General features: G+C 38.8%; 1 protein-coding gene across 3 annotated transcripts in view; it reads right to left on the bottom strand.

Annotated features, from left to right (window-relative positions):
* Positions 1 to 18,805: 18,805 nt before the first annotated feature.
* Positions 18,806 to 22,107, bottom strand: part of LOC127653479 (Na(+)/H(+) exchange regulatory cofactor NHE-RF2) — a 46,146-nt gene continuing 42,844 nt past the window's right edge. For all 3 annotated transcript variants that reach the window (XM_052140180.1, XM_052140179.1, XM_052140181.1), the window contains one exon: positions 18,806 to 21,664. In XM_052140180.1, the coding sequence (XP_051996140.1) occupies positions 21,497 to 21,664 (168 nt within the window). In that variant the 3' untranslated portion in view covers positions 18,806 to 21,496. The remainder of the gene's footprint in view (positions 21,665 to 22,107) is intronic.

The raw sequence follows: 22,107 nt of genomic DNA, 5'->3' as shown, positions 1-22,107 counted from the left end.
CTATAGTGCTATAGTACTATATTGTACTACAGCATGCAACACTATAATATATATTATGTTATGCTATATTATGTACTACTGAGTGATACTAGATTGTATGCATAAAGTATATCTATCTATCTACCTATCCATCCATCCATCCATCCATCCATCCATCTATACTGTATATCTACAGTATATATATATATATAGTAATGTGTTGTCCAGCAAACTGTAAAACACAAAAGTATACTATATAATACTATATTGTGCAACAGCATGCTCTACAACACTGTACAATGACATTACACACTGTATTTTAAAACTACACTACATAAACAGCCATTTGACTAAACAGGAATGCTGATTTGCTAAATATTAGAAACATAGTGTGACATAAAATTATAATTCTTGCCACTTAATTTGAGCAATTTTTCATTTGTAGACATTTTCAATAATGCTGATGCTTCATTTTAACTTTAAGTGCGATTAAAAGCAAGTGAACAGAGGAATCCGGTCAGAATGAACCAAAGAGGGTCACACTTAGTGACCCCCCCCACACACACACACACACACACACACACACACACACACACATGTTGGGTTTCCATGTTTTATCGGGACTTTCCATAGACATAATGGTTTTTATACTGTACAAACTTTATATTCTATCCCCTAAACCTAACCCTACCCCTAAACCTAACCCTCACAGAAAACTTTCTGCATTTTTACATTTTCAAAAAACATAATTTAGTATGATTTATAAGCTGTTTTCCTCATGGGGACCGACAAAATGTCCCCACAAGGTCAAAAATTTCGGGTTTTACTATCCTTATGGGGACATTTGGTCCCCACAAAGTGATAAATACACGCTCACACACACACACACACACACACACACACACACACACACACACACACACACACACACACACACACAATCCCCCAGCACTCAGGCACCCAAAACTTATGTTTACATCTTGTGTTAGTACACACTTTATGACTGTCAGCTCCCCAGACACAGGCCAAAGAAAAGGGTTAAACAACTACACACTGTCTGGATATCACACATTCCTCACACACATGCACAGTCATACACACACACACGTCTCATAGCAACCGTATGCTCATATAAGCAGTGACTTGCGGAGTGACTTAGGTCATCCAAGATATCACTGATAGAATTTGATTCCATCCAGATTTTGCAACATTTCTTAATATTTCTGGCTTGGAATTGTACATGCATTAATCTTTTGCAAGTTTACAACAAGCTGTCAGGACGTCGATGTGCCAAATAACCCACAGTGGGTTTACATTTGTCATCTGCTGAATCAGAAGGTTCATTAATACTTTTGGCAAACAAGCTCTGAGAAAGATTATGACTATGAGATTTTAATTCATACCTGAGAAGAGAATACACAAATGATTTTGGACATATGTGTTTGTATGTGAGTGCGTGTTGGTATAAGAAAGATAAATGAGGTCAATTTTATATAGTCTACCTATATATTCAAAGTTCAGAGTTCACAATCCAAGGTTCTTGTACATAAGACTGCTGTGTTAAGGGTTTAAATGGTCTTGTATCTAACAGTACGCCTTATCAAAGAGACAGATATCAACCTAGATATTGTTTTTGTGTGTTTAGAGAGTCACAGACACTGATTCAGGTTTCTATAACAGAACTAGACTCTGTCCCCTAAAAAATAAAGTTGGGTTGTCATGACAGCAGGGATCTTATTATACAAGCATTTCTCAGAGGAAACACAAGACACAGCACTCATTGTCTCACACATCAGCCTATACAAACACAATATGAAAGAAAAGACTTTTAGGAGGTGTGATACAGTGTAATATTCATAAGACAGGGATCATAGGAAAAAACATATTAAAAAGATATAAAATGTAACATTGCTAATATAAGACTAAAGTACATTGCTGTTGTAAACTGTATAGAGCAGGTAAAGGTAGATAATGCAGAACTACATGTTAGAATGAAGTAGCTTCTTTATTCTGTGATCTCAAATATATAGTTGATTAGATTTAATTATTTATTTGATAAGTACCGGTGGACGGGAGTTTATGTTTCTGTGTTGCATGTCTATCCTCACATGTTTGTGTTGTTGCCTTCTGGGACTCAGTGTTATATGTGATCATACTATTCCATTACAGTTACAATTTAAATCATTGGTAATTAGATTACAGTTACATTCAAAAAGTATTTTGATTACTGAAGAGATTACTTTGCATTTTATTGTCATTTGTTTCATTTAATTTATTTAGTCCTTTCAGATGGAAAACATAAATACATATACATGATGCAATTCAAAGTGCATTTGAACAGCGGTGAACAGATACAATCATATATTTTATCAAGACAATTCACATTGGATCCTAAAAGACATTTGATATTAGGGGCAAAAATCATATTCTTGATAATAATTTTTTTCCTGTAAAAATATCTAAAAATCCTTAAAGCAAGATCAATTAGATTGATCTTGTTTTATTAACAATACTGCATAAGATATTTGGGTTTTTCAGAGAATGTATTTCTAACATGTGTATTTTGTCTTACTGTACTGGCAGAAATGTTATTGTCAAAACAAGTGAAAAAAATCTAACAGTGCTGAAGATGTAATCCAAAGTATTCAGATTACGTTACTGACCTTGAGTATTCTAATGGAATACGTTACAAATTACATTTTACAGCATGTAATCTGTAGTGGAATACATTTCAAAAGTAACCCTCCCAACCCTGACGATACTATACTATAATATACTATACTATATGATGCACTTTTTAATAATAAACCACACTGTACTGTTATACTATGCTCCACTTTACTATACTATACTACAATATACTATATGATGCACTTTTTAATAATACACCACACTGTACTGTTATACTATGCTCCGCTATACTATACTACACTATACACTTTTTAATAATACACCACACTGTATTGTTATACTATGCTCCACTTTACTATACTATAATATACTATACTATACACTTTTTAATAATACACCACACTGTACTGTTATACTATGCTCCGCTATACTATACTACACTATACACTTTTTAATAATACACCACACTGTATTGTTATACTATGCTCCACTATACTATACTATAATATACTATACTATATGATGCACTTTTTAATAATAAACCACACTGTACTGTTATACTATGCTCCACTTTACTATACTATACTACAATATACTATATGATGCACTTTTTAATAATACACCACACTGTACTGTTATACTATGCTCCGCTATACTATACTACACTATACACATTTTAATAATACACCACACTGTATTGTTATACTATGCTCCACTTTACTATAATACTATACTATACACTTTTTAATAATACACCACACTGTATTGTTATACTATGCTCCACTATACTTTACTATACTATACTACACTATACACATTTTAATAATACACCACACTGTATTGTTATACTATGCTCCACTATACTATACTATAATATACTATACTATACACTTTTTAATAATACACCACACTGCATTGTTATACTATGCTCCACTTTACTATACTATAATATACTATATGATACACTTTTTAAAAATACACCACACTGTATTGTTATATTATGCTCCACTGTACTATATGATACACTTTTTAATAATAAACCACACTGTATTGTTATACTATGCTCCACTTTACTATACTATAATATACTATACTTTACTATACTACACTATACACATTTTAATAATAAACCACACTGTATTGTTATACTATGCTCCACTTTACTATACTATAATATACTATACTTTACTATACTACACTATACACATTTTAATAATACACCACACTGTATTGTTATACTATGCTCCACTATACTATACTATTGTCATGTTCATTGGTGTCTTTTGTCTTCGTGCTTTTATGTTGAAGTTCAGTTTAGTCCCTGTTTCCTGGTTCCTGTTTCCTGTTTGGTTTCTGTCATGTTCATTGGTGTCTTTTGTTGTTGTGCTCTTATGTTGATGTTTATGGATGTTTGTTCTTCGCCTTTCCACCTGTTCTCCCCGTTCGTGGTCCCTTGACGTCTTCGTGCTTTTATGTTTATTTTTCCCATCGTGGATGTTTGTTTGTTCCTGTTCAGTCTGTTTTACTTTAAATAAATACGTACTGCATTTAGATCCTTGCCCCTCGTCTCCTTCATCTACTCAGCGTTACAACTATACTATGCTCCACTATACTATATGATACACTTTTTAACAATATAACTGTACTGTTATACACCAAGTATAGTATAGTGGAGCATAGTGTAACAATACAGTGTGGTGTATTGTTAAAAAGAGTATCATATAGTATAGTGGAGCATAGTATAGTTGTAACGCTGAGTAGATGAAGGAGACGAGGGGCAAGGATCTAAATGCAGTACGTATTTATTGTTATATTATGCTCCACTATACTATATGATACACTTTTTAAAAATACACCAGACTGTATTGTTATACTATAGGATACACTTTTTAATAATACACCACTTGTTATACTATGCTCCACTATACTATACTGTACTACACTACACTATATTATACACGTTTTAATAATACACCACACTGTACTGTTATACTATACTCCGCTATACTATACACTTTTTAATAATACACCACACTCTTCTGGTATACTCAGCTATACCATACTATACTAAAACGCTTTCATTACACTGCACCACACTGTAAAATCATACACTCATCTCCACTATATTAACTGCTACTATACTACATTATACTATACTATACTTTACACTTTTGTTATACTATACCACTCTATACTATGCTATACTATATTATATTATATCATAATATACAATGGAATACCATTTTGTTGTACTGCACCACACTGTATTGTGATATACTAATTTCCACTATACTTTGTTGTGTACTTTTGTTATGGAACAACACACTTTACCATGGTACACTCACCTCCACTGTACTACATGATCGCGTGATATGAGCATGAACCGATCGTCTGTGTTCCACAACTGCTTTCAGATCCTTGAATAACATTCAATGTGTGAGTTAGGGCAGCTGATGGAGTTTCTGGTGCCCTCCTAGGGAGTTGGTGCCCTATGCAGACTGCATAGTATGCGTGTAGGGAGTGGTGGTACTGTGTGGTATTCTCATTTACATAATGCTATGCTATGCTATACACTTTTATACACCACACTGTGTTATAGCATACTATGCTCAACTATACTATACTATAAACTTTTAGTACACTACACCACATTGTACAAGGGTATACTTATCTCCACTATATTAAACAGTACTGTACTATACTATACCCTTTTATTACACACTGTACAATGGTATACTGATTTCCACTATACACTTTTGTTATAGTACCCCAATCTGTACTCATACTATACTCCACTCCACTGTAGTATAAACTTTTATTATACAACACTACATTATACAGTGTACACTAATTTCCACTATAATATACTTTAGTATGCTCATCTCCACTATAATATACCATCTATACTAAACTATTTTGTTGTACTGCTCCACACTGTTCTGTGGTATACTCATGTCCACTATACTTTGCTCTACTATACTGTACTACTCTACAATATACTATACTATACTGATGCAGCCTTAGTGTTTTTTTTAAATACATATGTAACAATGTAATTCCCATTATCTACATGATAATTACACGATTCATAGTTAAATGTGAAACAAAACAACATATAAAACTAAAATGTTACATAGATTTTTCTGAGTAGGCTGGTATAGGCAGTAAACTCCTATGGAAATTACAGGTACTTAGTACTATGACTTTCTGGTGTCTCTCTCTCTCTCAGAGACTCCCTCACACACACACACACACACACACACACACACACACACACACACACACACACACACACACACACACACACACACACACACACACACACACACACACACACACACACACACACACACACACACACACACACACACACACACACACACACACACACAAAAACCATTTGAATGCTTTTACTTTTTCATTACGGCTAATCATAAGGGTTTGTCATCGATTTTCTTTTTTTCTCTCCCTCTCCCATTTTCACTGGTATTTATGTGTTGGCAATTGCTATGACAACATGAAATACAAACATTGTGGCAGCAGACAGGAAGTGCGTTTTGAACCACAATGGCGTCACTGTGGCTGCAGCTCTCTCTCTTGCACTCTGATGGCTTGTGTAGTCCAGGATATTAACCGTTACTATTACACACACTGCACACACTTTATAGACATTAATAGTATCGAATTTACATCTGCCAAATGTTTTTTTATCTTTATGTTGCTCATTCTGTGTAAAATTAATGTGACTGTGAGCATTTTTCAATTTGCAGCAGTTACTGTGTGTGTGTGTGTGTGTGTGTGGCCCTATTGCAATACGTTACATCAGATCCCTACTACTGTTTATATCTCAATTTTTCCTTCTTTCATTTTCACAGGCAGTTTCTAAATATACCTCACTGAATTAAACACCTCCCCCTCTGCCATTTTGGCTAAATATATTTAGTTTAGACCACCGTTTCCTCCCAACACTTCTCTCTGAGCTCTTCTCTATGACTCTCAGGTCTTTATCAGGTCCCTGTTTAATTCAAGGTGGTAATTCAAGAACTGTCTAGCCATGATTAAGATCTTTCACAAATGAAATGAACACTGAGAATGTTTTTCATTGCTTCAGCACTCATTAAAACTGTCAAAACATTATGGTGTTGGTGTGGCAATCTTTATTATTGCTTTTTCTTTTTACTTTGGCGCATAAACCATCATGCACATTATGTGCTATAAAGACCTAAATAATGCCTCAGATTGTGCGGTTGGTTGAGGAGATGTATGTGGTTACTTTTCTAAGTTATTAGACTTACTATGTTAAATAAGACGGACAAAATAAATCTCAAATATTTAAATTGCAGGAGACACCCGATCCAAATGTGGGGACCAGAATGTCATAGAGACTTGTGTGTGGGATCTATTGACTTGGAGAAGTAAGAAACTACCCAAAACACCTTAGCAAAATGTAGAATGCACTAGCAACCACCCAGAACACCCTAGCAACCACCTAAAATATGCTAGCAAGCACCCAAAACAAGCTAGCATCCACCAGAACACCCTAGCAACCACACAAAACATGCTAGTAACCACCCAGAACACCATAAAAAACACACAAAATACACTAGCAACTACACAGAACACCATAGCAAACACCCAAAAGATGCTAGCAACCACCCAGAACACCCTAGCAACCACCTAAAACATGCTAGCAAGCACCCAAAACAAGCAAACATCCACCAGAACACCCTAGCAACCACAAAAAACATGCTAGTAACCACCCAGAACACCATAAAAAACACACAAAATACACTAGCAACTACCCAGAACACCATAGCAAACACCCAAAAGATGCTAGCAACCACCCAGAACACCCTAGCAACCACCTAAAACATGCTAGCAAGCACCCAATACAAGCTAGCATCCACCAGAACACCCTAGCAACCACCCAAAACATGCTAGCAACCACCCAGAACACCATAAAAAACACAAAATACACTAGCAACTACCCAGAACACCATAGCAAACACCCAAAAGATGCTAGCAACCACCCAGAACACCCTAGCAACCACCTAAAACATGCTAGCAAGCACCCAAAACAAGCTAGTATCCACCAGAACACCCTAGCAACCACACAAAACATGCTAGCAACCACCCAAAAGATGCTAGGAACCACCCAGAACACCATAAAAAACACACAAAATACACTAGCAACTACACAGAACACCATAGCAAACACCCAAAAGATGCTAGCAACCACCCAGAACACCCTAGCAACCACCTAAAACATGCTAGCAAGCACCCAAAACAAGCAAACATCCACCAGAACACCCTAGCAACCACAAAAAACATGCTAGTAACCACCCAGAACACCATAAAAAACACACAAAATACACTAGCAACTACCCAGAACACCATAGCAAACACCCAAAAGATGCTAGCAACCACTCAGAACACCCTAGCAACCACCTAAAACATGCTAGCAAGCATCCAAAACAAGCTAGCATCCACCAGAACACCCTAGCAACCACCCAAAACATGCTAGTAACCACCCAGAACACCATAAAAAACACACAAAATACACTAGCAACTACCCAGAACACCATAGCAAACACCCAAAAGATGCTAGCAACCACCCAGAACACCCTAGCAACCACCTAAAACATGCTAGCAAGCACCCAAAACAAGCTAGCATCCACCAGAACACCCTAGCAACCACACAAAACATGCTAGCAACCACCCAAAAGATGCTAGCAACCACCCAGAACACCATAGCAAACACCCAAAACACACTAGCAACCACCCAGAACACCATAGTAACCACCCACCAAGAACACCCTAGCAACCACACAAAACATGCTAAAAACCACGCAGAACACAAAATCAACCACCCAAAGCATGCTAGCAACCAACCAGAACATCCCAGCAACCACCCAAAGCACACTAGCAACCAACCCAGAACACCATAGCAACCACCCAGAACACACAGCTACCACCCAAAACATGCTAGAAACCACCCAAAAGATGCTAGCAATCACCCAGAACACCAGAGAAACCACCCAAAATACGTTAGCAACTACCCAGAACACCATAGCAAACATCCAAAATATGCTAGCAACCACCCAGAACACCGTAGCAAACACCCAAAACATGCTAGCAACCACCCAGAACACCATAGCAACTACCCAGAACACCATAGTTACCACCCAGAACACCCTAGCAACCACACAAAACATGCTAAAAACCACACAGAACACCAAATCAACCACCCAAAGCATGCTAGCAACCACCCAGAACACCCAAGGAACCACCCAAAGCACAATAGCAACCACCCGAGAACACCATAGCAACCACCCAGAACACACAGCAACCACCCAAAACACGCTAGCAACCACCCAGAACACAATAGCAACCAACAAAAAATGCTAGTAACCACACAGAAAACCATAGCATCTACCCAGGACACCCTAGCCACCACCCAGAACTCCCTAGAAACTACCTAGAACAGTTTAGCAGCCACCCAAAATATGCTGCCAACTACCTAGAATATCCTAGCAATATGTAGAATGCACTAGCAACCCCCAGAACACCCTAGCAACCACCCAGAACCCCCTAGCAACAATCCAGAACCCCCTAGCAACTATCCAGAACACCCTGACAAACACCCAAAACACTTTAGCAACAATCCAGAATTTCTTAGCAACTACTTGGAACACCCAAGCAACTGCAAAGCAACATGCTAAACATATTCAAAACACCCCCCCAAAAAACTGCATAGCAACACTCTGGCAACCACCTAGAACACGCTAGCATCCCGACAGGGAGTTTTGCGCTGGAAAGCACCACTCGCATTTTCTTCAACTAGTTAAAGTTTTAATTTTTTAGACAAATAAATCGAAATCAAATTGACTTGAAGATGAACTAAGTCAAATAACTTTACAGTGATGTAAATAGGAACTGAGACAAAATGATCTCATTTCGAAATGAAGAAATGAAAGCAACATCACTTCCTCTGCATAACCTCATATAATGTCATATTAAAAAACTACTGTTCTCATGTCTCCCTCTAAATAACTGTGTGTGTAATATACTCCCTTTTAATATGTCACTTTTTCTCAAACATGCAACCTTCCCTGTATTCACAGTTTGGCATTGCGGTTACAGACTCTTTCTCATGTTCTTTCTCTCTCATTGGAATGTTCTTATAATTCAACCAATCACTGAGGCACTTTTCCTACCATTGCTACATGGATGACATGCAGGTCTACCTGTCATTCCAGCCTGATGACCCTAATGTCTCACCTCGTATCACAGCCTGCCTCTCGGACATTTCAGCCTGGATGAAGAAACGCCACCTTCAGCTCAACTTTGCCAACCCATCTGTTGACCACAACCTCACTATTCATCTTGGTTCAACTACAATAACACCAATCAGAACAGCTCAGAACCTGGGAGTGGTGGTAGACGACCAGTTTAATTTTACCTCCCAAATCTCATCAACCACCTGTTCCGTGAGCACTTAACCAATCCACACTAATTGCACTTACTATTGAACTGAACTTGCACTTACAACACACACACACACACACACACACACACACACACACACACACACACACACACACACATCCCCCATTAGCCTTAACAGACTGTAGGGGCAAGTGCTGTTAGCAAGCACCTATGAAGGCCGGAACGGTACACGAGGGGGTGGGTGGCCAGCACCCCAGTGGTGATGTTTTACACACCGCACCAGGTACTCATTTTAGGCTGAGTTGACCTAGGGGAGACCCAGGACCGGTTCAGATAATCGTCACTGGTGTTGGCCATGAGCAGGAATCGAACTCATGTCGCCAGGTTCGTAGCGCAGCGCGCTAACCGCTACACTCCCGCTCCACCCCACTACCCGCTAACGCACGCACGCACGCACGCACGCACGCACGCACGCGCACACACACACACACACACACACGCGCACAAGCTCACACACACACACACACACGTACAAACAAATAAATAAAAAATAATCATGTTTAGCATGAATCTAGTTGTTGCTAGCATGTTGCTAGGCAATGTTAGCATGTTTTAGCATATAGTTTGATGTTGCTAGCACGTTTTAGCATGTAGCTAAGCATTATGACCCAAGGTGAATTGTTTTGATAAATAAATATGATTGTGTCTGGTAACATGTGCATGTAAAATGGCTAGAAATAGCATTTTAGCTTAGCGTAAAGCTAACAGGTTTATTTCTATTTCTTCTGCTCCAAACTTACTTCAAACGTACTTCTCTGTCTGCTCGTATGAATGTGACACATCATCAGAAAGTGTTTCACCGCTGTTCAAATGCACTTTGGATCATTTATATGTATAAATGTTTTCCATCTGAAAGAACTAAATATTAAATAAAACAAATGACAATAAAATGCAAAGTAATCTCTTCAGTAATCAAAATACTTTTGGAATGTAACTGTAATCTAATTACCAATGATTTAAATTGTAACTGTAATGGAATACAGTTACTTATATTTTTTATTTTAAATATGTAATCCCGTTACATGTACTCCGTTACTCCCCAGCACTGGTAACCAATGGACCCTTTTCACACGACCGTGTTCAAGAAGTGAAGCCGTCATAGTTGGTTAAACTTCAATGGCGGTGAATGGGGGACCACCCCTTTGCTCCAACAGCAAAAGTCATAATCAACGATTACGCTTTCACAGCTTTGCAAAAGAAGATACGAATATACAGTGCTGGACAACAGCAGTAAGAGGAGTGAAACTGGCCAAACTTTCGGTCAGTCCCTCAGCCAGTGTTGCCAACTATTTTCAATGGAAAGTAGCTAAAGCCTGCTGGAAAAGTAGCTAAAGGTCGCCAGATGACGTCATGCATCATTAGCATATTAATCGTATTTGCATTCTGCCTAATTTCTCGGTACTGTAGCCTACTTCAGTTTATAATAACGGTTATCTCCCCTAAACCGTGCTCATACTGTTTTTATATAAGTATATAGCCGAATGTCCAGTAAAACGGTTCTCAATTACATATTTTCTGTTAGACAACGGAACGGAACGGACCTTAGCTAACGTTACATGTTTATGAGTTTGAAGAAGGTTTATTGTTGTGTTTGGATAAGTAAAATGTATAGAGTCTGTAAATATACGATCTGAAGTCGGAGAGTTCAGAAACCGAACCGAATGAACTAAAACTCTGATTAGTAGTGAATATAAGCGCATGCCAAGAAAAAACGGTCAAATTAAATGTTTTGAATTAAAACAAAGGAGAAGGCAGCTGCTATGTGATCACTGATTGGTTCCTGCTAACACAGCGTGCACATGCGCAGCTCATTCATGTCTATGTCCGCTGGCGTGCAGTCAACGGAATGTGCTGCTCCTCTCAGTCGCTCACTGAACAGAGCAGACGCAGCGGGGAAGTAAGACCTCACGCTTGCAGTACTGGCGATATTTGGAATTTGGAAAGTTGCTAAGGTTTGTCCAAAAAGTCGCTAGATTTGTCGCTAGTCGCTTTTTTGAAAAAATGTCGCTAAAGGGGTCTGAAAAGTCGCTAAAATAGCTACAAAGTCGCTAATTTGGCAACAATGCCCTCAGCAGCTGTGTTAGAAGCCTCATCGTAGCTATGGTAACCGATTTCTTTAAAACATATCCCAGGGTAATACAATACAAAGTCTTTTAAATGTAAACAAAATGTTTTTTTAAATTCGAAATATAAAAAAGTTTACTGCATTTAGGTTGTTAAAGAAGGTGGAAATGCTTAACAACAGGTCTGAGAAAAGGGCCCATTAACATGTTTTTAAAGCAGCATTCTTACAGTCTTTGACTGTAAAAATTACAGACAGTTTGTACAGTGGAGGGCATTCAGGGAAGTTGCTAGTAGTTTATATGATTTGTAACAGGAAATTCATAATCTGAAATAAGAGAATGAGACCGCAATCCTCAAATAATACTGAAGGCTACTTTATTGTACTGTAATGATTTACTCACATACAAAACCTACATCGTTCGCGATGTGACTCAACGAATGAAGAATTGTCAAGTTAAGTTGTTTGCCCTGTAAACTGAGGTGTGAACTCGCTGGGTGTGACCGTTTCCCCTCCCTCATTACAAAACTCAAAACTGGCCACTCTCTCCCCTACTGCATCCATCTCTCTCTCTCTCTCTCTCTCTCTCTAAGACCTGTTGTCCTTATTTGGCTCTGGTGGTGAGAGTGTGTTGTGGTTGTGTGAATCGAGAACAGAGAGAATTTCCTCCTGACCGTGACTCACTACTCTGACTCACAAGCATGCTAACAAAAACACTGCGTCGCCATGGAGAAGCAGACTGCTGCCCTGTCCGCCCGTTTCTTTCTCTCTCTCTGGCTTCAGTGCCAGCAGCTGCCCTACACTTGACAAAAAAGTATATATGATGGTTCTTATAGGCTACTAAGGGTTGTATGTGGTATATCTATGTAGGCTGCTTCAAAGAATACCATTTTAGTCTTCTTGATCCAGCACACACCTCCCTGTTTTGTCTTTACCCATTTCCAATTTCATTAACACGACACTTGCTTCTGGTATAGTTCAATCACAACTAAAGATAGCTGCTGCCATCCCTCCCCTTAAAAAACCCTGTCTCGATCTTTCAAAAATGAAGCAACCGCAGGCCCATCTCGAACCTCCCTTCCCTATCAAAGGTGTTAGAGAGAGTTGTTGCCTCCCAGCTACAGGCTAATCTAACCGCTAACCAGTGTTGGGGAGTAACAGAGTACATGTAACGGGATTACTTATTTAAAATACAAAATATAAGTAACTGTATTCCATTACAGTTACAATTTAAATAATTGGTAATTAGATTACAGTTACATTCAAAAGTATTTTGATTACTAAAGAGATTACTTTGCATTTTATTGTCATTTGTTTCATTTAATATTTAGTTATTTCAGATGGAAAACATTTATACATATAAATGATCCAAAGTGCATTTGAACAGCGGTGAAACACTTTCTTATGATGTGTCACATTCATACGAGCAGACAGAGAAGTACGTTTGGAGTAAGTTTGGAGCAGAAGAAATAGAAATAAACCTTGTGTAAATTGTTAGCTTTACGCTAAGCTAAAATGCTAATTCTAGCCATTTTACATGCACGTTACCAGACACGATCATATTTATTTATCAAGATAATTCACATTGGATCATAATTTCTTCTTTTCTAGTAAGACCTTTGATATTAGGGCAAAAATCATATTCTTGATAATAATGTTTTTTATTGATTTCCTGTAAAAATATCAAAAAATCCTTAAAACAAGATAAATTAGACTGATCTTGTTTTATTAACAACACTGCATGAGATATTTCGTTTTTTCAGAGAATGTATTTTTAACATGTGTATTTATATTCAAAACAAGTAAAAAAATCTACCAGTGCTGAAGAAGTAATCCAAAGTATTTAGAATACGGAACTGATCTTGAGTATTCTAATGGAATACGTGACAAATTACATTTTACAGCATGTAATCTCCAGTGGAATACATTTCAAAAGTAACCCTCCAACTCTATGAACATTCCCAGTCTGGTTTTCGTCCTCAACACAGTTCAGAAACAGATCTTATTAAGGTTCATATTGATCTCCTCCTCTCCTCCAATTCTGGTGCACTTAGTATTCTTCTGTTGGACCATAGCTCTGCATTTGATACTGTCTGTCACAAGATACTTCTCTCATGCCTCTTAGCATGCCAGTATTATGGGCACAGATATTGATTTGTTCACTTCTTATCTAGGCTGCAATATGTTGTATTTCAGAAGCAGTTATCATCCACTGCTTCTATCAATTCAGGTGTTCCTCAAGGCTCTGTTCTTGGCCCTCTTCTTTTTTTACAATTTACTGTATATGTTCCCACTTGGACAGATATGCTATGCTGATGACACTCAGATTTACAATGGCACTCCTGTCATCTTAGTGTTTCCTTTGGTTGAAATAAAACTTATCTTAAAAAAAAAATCTTAAGTTCAACTCGGATAAGGCAGAGGTCATTTTGATTGGTCCAAAGTCAGTTATCTCTAAGCAATCTGGCATTGTGCTGGAATTGGATGGAGACCTGATTAAGCCCACTTTGACTGTTCGAAATCTTGGTGTAATTTTTGACCCCACACTTTCATTTGATGCTCACATTATTAAGGTTGTAAAGACAGCTCCACCTCCATAACATTTCCTCTCTGTTTCCAGGATGCTGAAACAGTTATACATGTCTTTGTTATCACACCTTGTTTTTTTTAATCTAAAAGCAGGTTCTCCACAGCGATAGTGACAACAGGACACAACACCACTGCACTCAAAACAGAGAGCAGAACTCACTAAACATGTCTGAAAAGTTTGTAGTCGAAGAAATGATGCATTTCTATGCCCAGCCTTATTTATTTATTTTTTTTACGTTTTTTGACCGTTCACCAGTTCACAGCAGAAAAAGTTGCCCGTGCGATGCCGAAAATAGAAAACAAGTGATCGACAGAAACTCGCATCGCTTGTCACGGCTGGTTAGGACAAAAAAATCTGATTAACATAGAAAACATACCCTTTATCGAGTGTCGTTTGCCATCATTTTAGGACACGGTGTGACTATGGCTGCCTGTAGCCTCCTCTATGTTTCTGTTTGATTTCCGAGTGCTCCGTCCAAAAAAAATAAGGCTGGGCATAGAAATGCATACATTCTTCAACTATAAACTCTTCAGACATGTTTAGTGAGTTCTGTTCTCTGTTTTGGGTGCAGCTGTGATGATCTGTTGTCACTATGACTGTGGAAGACCTGTTTTTAGATAAACAAAACAAGTTTTCACTTGAACACCCCAATGTTGCGAGGGTGCTGCATGAACTGTTGCTCTCGTGCCCTATCATGAACATGCACAGGAGTTCAACAGTCACTAAACATTTTCACTAAATAATACATAACATATCTGCTTGTTTCTCACCAAATGTTATCGTATGCTTTTATAACAATCGTGAGTCTCATGGAATAATTTATGACTGAATTATACTTGAGCTTGAAGAGGTGGTCACCATAAACTGCCACTGTATGACATCACTGAGCACACAATTGTTTCACAATTTCTCCCTTTGTGTTAAGAAAAAGAAAGAAAGTCATATAAGGTTATAACAACACAGGGGTGAGGGAATGACTGAATTGTCATTTTTGGGTTAACTAATCCTTAAAAAAAAAGATTTAAGTATTAAATGAAGTGTAAAATTAAGAAATTTGTAATAATAAATAATGCATAGGAAAGAAAGTTCGGTTTTTCAAAGTGTTATCATGGTACATGTTCAAAAAACATGTAATACCATCATGCCAGTGTCACAAATCTGTGGTCACTTTCGTACAGTAAAGGTACACATGCTGCACGTAAATGCAAATATCTGATCAGCTAATCATGTGGCAGCAAATCGATGCATAAAAACAGGCAGACATGGTCGAGAGCAACTTATCTAACCAGTATTGGAAAAGTGATCTGACAAAGTGACCACGTTTTATTACAAAATCCATTGCATTAGATAACAATATCAAATGTCTAGGTTACGGATGTAACCTCCGTTCCCTGATGGAGGGAACGAGACGTTGTGTCGAAGAAGCGACACTAGGGGTCTCTCTTGAGCGCCGAATATACCTCTGATCTATGAAAAAAGGCCAATGAGAAGTTGGCGGACAGAATTTGCATGTCCCGCCCCCGGACATAGTTGGCCCTTATAGTTACCCTAGACAGGGGAACAAGGCGACGCTTGCCAACCTGGGAACAGGTCGAGCCTAGCCAGGCCTCTTTTCTCTCTATGTTTCTCGCATAGAGCAAAAAGGCTGGGGCCCTTACACGCATCGTGGGAAGAGGGTCTTACCCAGCTTCCTATTCTTTCAGGGGAAAAAGACCCTGCGGAGACCACACCCGCCACGAGAGGGGGAGGTAAAAGTGGCGAAATACACCACATGGGCTTTTAGGTCACACGTGGGAAGTGGCGCGGTGGTAGATCCCGCCTCTTCAGAGGGAGGAGTTGCTACAGACACGGCGACCGGGGGGCAGTGGGAACTGCCCAAGGGAGACGCGAGACCACTCGTAAGGAGACCATACCGTGGAAAATACACACAGGCGGAACGTCTACGTAGGAGCCCTAACCTGTGGAGCACCTATTCCAGTACAGGGTATTGGGTTGGCGAATTCCTCCGCCGAATTGCGGACCCACAGGGCTAGGGAGGAGTCATCCAGGGAGCCGAATGAGTGGGCTCTCCTGGGAGAAAAAGCGCACGGTATTACCTCAGCCGAGGAAAAAGGCGCTAGGTGCAAGCGATTCATCAGCGTGTTACCGGTCAATCCATCAGCGTGTTACCGAGTTCTACCGGCTTGACGGAGAGACCGAACTGGGAGACAGGGGCGTCGAGGTAGCGTGTCTTGTCTGTCTCGCGCATCTCGACCAAGTTCAGCCACAGATGACGTTCCTGAACCACAAGTGTGGCCATCGCCTGCCCGAGTGACTGCGCTGTGGCCTTAGTGGCCCTGAGGGCGAGGTAGGTCGCTGAGCGCAGTTCCTGCAGCACGTCGGGATCAGGACTACCCTCGTGCAGATCTTTAAGTGCCTTGGCCTGGTGGACTTACAGGAGGGCCATGGCATGCAGGGAGGAAGCGGCCTGTCCGGTGGCGCTGTAGGATTTGGCGGTCAATGATGACGTCTTCCTACAGGCCTTGGAGGGGAGCACAGGGCGACCCCGCAAGGTGGCGTCATTCTCGGGGGAGGCAAATTCTGTCCGCCAACTTCTTATTGGCCTTTTTTCGTAGATCAGAGGTATATTCGGCGTCGAAGCGACAGACGGGGAACCAAATTGCATCTGCAAACAAATGCTGCTAGACAGTTTCTCAGAACTAACTTAGTTAAGCTATTTCTTTTAAGCAACTGATGTCAAGGTGAATTTAGAGTAGATGTACAGTATGAAGTCAGTGCTCCTCAAGTTAATATTAACTATAGACATGTTCCACTAATGTTGACTATCACAAAGTGTCCAAATACTTTTTTATCTTCATTCATCATTTTGAATCTATCCATATATCATTTCAAAACTAACAAAAAGGTTAATTCAGTTAATTCAGACTACTATTAGGTGGTAGACTACATGGTTTTCAAGTCATGTTATTTATATTTTGTTAACCAGATGGTAAATGTTCTGCACTTATATAGCACCTTTTTAATCATAGCGGTATTCAATGCGTTTTACACTGTGACTCATTCACCCATTCACACACACATTCACACACGGCAGAGCTGCCATGCAAGGTGCTAGCCTGCCATTGGGAGCAACTTGGGGTTCAGTGTCTTGCCCAAGGACACTTCGGCATGTGGAGTCATGTGGGCCGGGAATCGAACCGCCAACCCTGCGATTAGCAGCCGACCCGCTCTACCACCTGAGCCACAGCTGCCCAGATGGCAGCAATCTGCCTCCATATTTTCTTCATGTTTCCACTTATAGAAGTGTAGATTCTGAATACAATTTTTTGCTTATGCAAATTAATGGTAACATTTAAAAATGTGCATGTAAATAACATCAAAATGGCATAAAATCCCAAAAGAAATGCATCATTGTATTGCTCTTACTATAGGGAAGAAGACCAAAGGGAGGTGCCATTTTTCAATACCATAAGAGGGTTAAATATGAAAGGGAAATGTGTGTATGGAGAACAATAAAATGATACAGACGAGACATTAAAAAAAAAAAGAAAAGCATAAATGCAAATTAAAGTCGAGAGGAAAATTAGAGAAAAAACTATGACTATTGCTTTTGATGTACTAGACATAAAATGACTGATATATGCAATGGGAAATTAGTAATTAAATAGGTTCATGATTTGTGATCAATTATGGGGGAAGATGGTAAATTCTGAAAATTTAGTTTTAATGAATAATGTCGGGTCAATTTGACCCGGTGAGGTCTACAGCGGAAGTTGATTGTCAGGACCAAGGAAAGGTTAAGCCGTTTTTGTTTATTTGTTTTGTTGTTCCCCAGAAAAGATATCCCAGTCTGGCTTTTTCAGATTTGTAACCAAGTTTACTGGCGAAAACACCTTTCGTTTGCAAGCAGAATCTATATTCGCACACATTATTGCAACACAATTAAAACATAAATAGTGACACAGATATAAAGGCAAATTGCCCACATGATGTTTTCTACTGAACTACGTATATAACTGTCCAAAACAATATCATTCAGAATGTGAATGTCACACTTTATTGAAAATAACAATAATAATAATAATAATAATAACAATAATAATGTCTAATATATCTGATTTCCCATTTGTGCTTAATGTCAGCGAGCAACAGAAAAGAACAAAACAAAAACTATTATATTAACTAATGTATCATGAATTATTAAGAGTAATAATAGTAATGCTGACGTTATATATCGCAATATGTGTGCCGTAAATGCATATAGCACTCTCTCAAAAGCTTTTGTGATTGTCTGTGTAGTCTACATAGTGGACTACAACAAAACTCAACCAGGTTTGAGGTCAGATACTCAGTGGTCATTTCCGAATACAAATGGTTTAGTTTGAGGGTCACTAAAATGTGTGAATCCAGCTGTATTTATGTACAATCTTTACAGCATCAATACTGTTACAAACATCTGTCCGCTTCTGAAATGTGCAGATAAGGCATACGTTAAACTTTATTGTTTTACGAGTTCGATTGCTTTTGATTTTTTCCTCCTCCTTGCATGAAGGTACTTTCTTGCGGGCCATCTGTCGGTCGGTCTCCAAGGTTATTTATGCAATACAATTAAGTGTCACTACAAGTTAAGCTCAATTCGACAGCATGTGTGGCATTACAAACATTCCTTAAAAAAGAAAATGCAGTTACAGTAAGGCACCTACAATGGAAGTGACGCCACAAGACGTAAACATACATGTCAACATGATTTTAATGTGATTAAATCAGGGATTTCACTGCGTTATGTCATCATGACTACAAAGTTGTAAAACTTGATATATATCTTTACACAGATAACGTTAGCGAGCGCTTTTATCACACTAAAATCATGTTAATATGTATTATGTCTACGTCCCACGGGTATGCTTTTGCAACAGTGTGCACATCAATGTTTAATGACTGTTCATTGTGTCTCTTTGTATCTGGAATTTTTGCTTTTTATATATATAAATAAACAGGATGAGTAGAAATTATAACATTATGCCAAAAATGTTGTTGATTGAGTTAAAAGGATATTCTCTCATCATTTACTCACCCTCATGGCATCCCAGATGTGTGACTTTCTTTCTTCTGGTGATCACAAATTAGGGTTTTTAAGAAGAATATATCAGCTCTGTAGGTCCATACAATGCAAGTGAATGGCGGGCAGAACTTTGAAGCCCAAAAAAGCACATACATGCAGCTTAAAAGTAATCCATACGACTCCAGTGGGTTAATCCATGTCTTCTGAAGTGATACGATAGGTGTGGGTATGATAGGTCTCCTCCTTGCCCAGTAGGTGGCGATATGCATGAAGAATGTGAATCACCAAAAACAAAAGAAGAAGAACGTGAAAGTGGAACTTTATATTTTAAAAAAAGGATTTTAATATTGATCTGTTTCTCACCCACACTTATCATAGCTCTTCTGAAGACATGGATTAAACCGCTGGAGTCTTATGGATGCTTTTATGCTGCATGTATGTGCTTTGTTGTGCTTCAAAGTTTTGGACCAGGTTGACTTGCAATTTATGGACCAACAGAGCTGATATATTTTTCTAAAAATCTTCATTTGTGTTCTGTTGAAGAAAGAAAGTCATAGGCGGACCTATACTACTTCAGCAACATGTGTCAATGGCAGAAACTGTACGAGTAGTATGCCATTCCGATCTCAGTCACACACATCTGGGATGGCATGAGGGTGAGTAAATAATGAGAAAATTTTCATTTTTGGGTGAACTGTCCCTTTAACTTGTATTGAACCTGGAACATTCCTTAATACAGCAATGGCTCTTGCAACTTTGCACTTGTTCATTTCACAAGCTCCGTTCCTTTTGCAGTGTACTGAGTCATAACAGGGTTACATTGGGGATTTTGTTCCCTCTGTTGGTCGTACACATGCAGTATTCTGCTGTGTTCTGTCTTGGCTCTTCCTTCATAATGAAAACCAAAAGTGCAATACCGGCGCCCTCTAGTGTTGAGTACTGTGCAGTTCACATGCATGCCAGTTTGTTTGTTTTTATCTCAGCAATATAGAGAAACTTTCCATTTTATATCCAACAGTGGCATGTCCCATCAAAGCTTTGCATACAATAATCTATAAAGGTAACAATCGGACTAATCCGGTTGATTGTGGGTGTGTCTTTGGCAAAGATAAAATCCGCTTATTCCTTCATAAGCAATTATAATTCACATGATAAAACACATAATTACTACATAAAAAGAGCTTCATTAATTTGGTCCTTCTTAATGGGATAACATGATCATGTTCCCTTTTCTGTGCTTTTCTGTTCCAAATAATATGGTGTTACTTGGATTTTGCTCGTCACCTTTTGTATGTTAATGCATGATAAGTGGCCATCTATACAACGTTAAAAAATAATGATAACGCAGAAGTACAAAACAGTAAAAGTGTCACTTGTGTGAACAGTCTGACCGGTGCATTTCACTCCAGAGACTGTCAGTCATTTTTAAGTCTGTTTTCTAGGGTGTAGCTCAGATTATCCGCTCCGGGCACGTTCAAATCTTTTTATGGGTTTAAGTTTAGATTTTTCTACAAAAATAGGTGCCGCTTTTTTCATCAAAAAATGTCATTTGTCCAGGGGTTTGAATGCAACACATGTAGGGGGTCACGGCAGGCGTGTGCCAGTGTGTGTGTGTGTGTGTGTGTGTGTGTGTGTTTGTGTCTTTGATTTATTTTTGTGAGATTCAGAAATTGCTGAAAATCTCATGTTTCTTGTTCCAGTCCATCTGGGGCGCCCTCTTTTTAGCACGCTTGGCATGGGCTTTCTCCTTCGCCTCGGCGGCCGTGGGGCTCAAACACAGACCTATTTCCTCAAACGGGTCGAGAAGATGACTGCTGCTGTCCCTCGACATCTTTAAGACACATACATATGCACATCACACAAGTCCAAACAAGATATATTTACATGAGAGGCAAAATTCAAGGCAAGTATATCTAGATAAAGGAATAGTTCACCCAAATAAAAAACTAAAAAAGAAAAAATTATAATAATTTACTCACCCTCATGCCACCCCAGCAGAACACAATTTAAGGTTTTTAGAAGAACAACTCAGCTCTGTTGGTCCATACAATACAAGTAAATGTTGGCCAGAACTTTGAAGATCCAAAAAGCACATAAAGGCAGCATAAAAGTAATCCATACGACTCCAGTGGTTTAATCCATGGCTTCTGAAGAGATCCAATCAGGTGAGAACAGACCAAATGTAACTCAATTTCACTACATATCTTGTCATTGCTGTCTCTAGGCACAATCATGATTTCAATCTCGATTACACTTCCTAGTGCTTGACACATG

Source organism: Xyrauchen texanus, chromosome 12, assembly GCF_025860055.1.
Source record: "Xyrauchen texanus isolate HMW12.3.18 chromosome 12, RBS_HiC_50CHRs, whole genome shotgun sequence".
Lineage (NCBI taxonomy): Eukaryota > Metazoa > Chordata > Actinopteri > Cypriniformes > Catostomidae > Xyrauchen > Xyrauchen texanus.
Note: the sequence above shows the minus strand (reverse complement) of the source record. Positions and strands in the feature narration are given on the sequence as shown.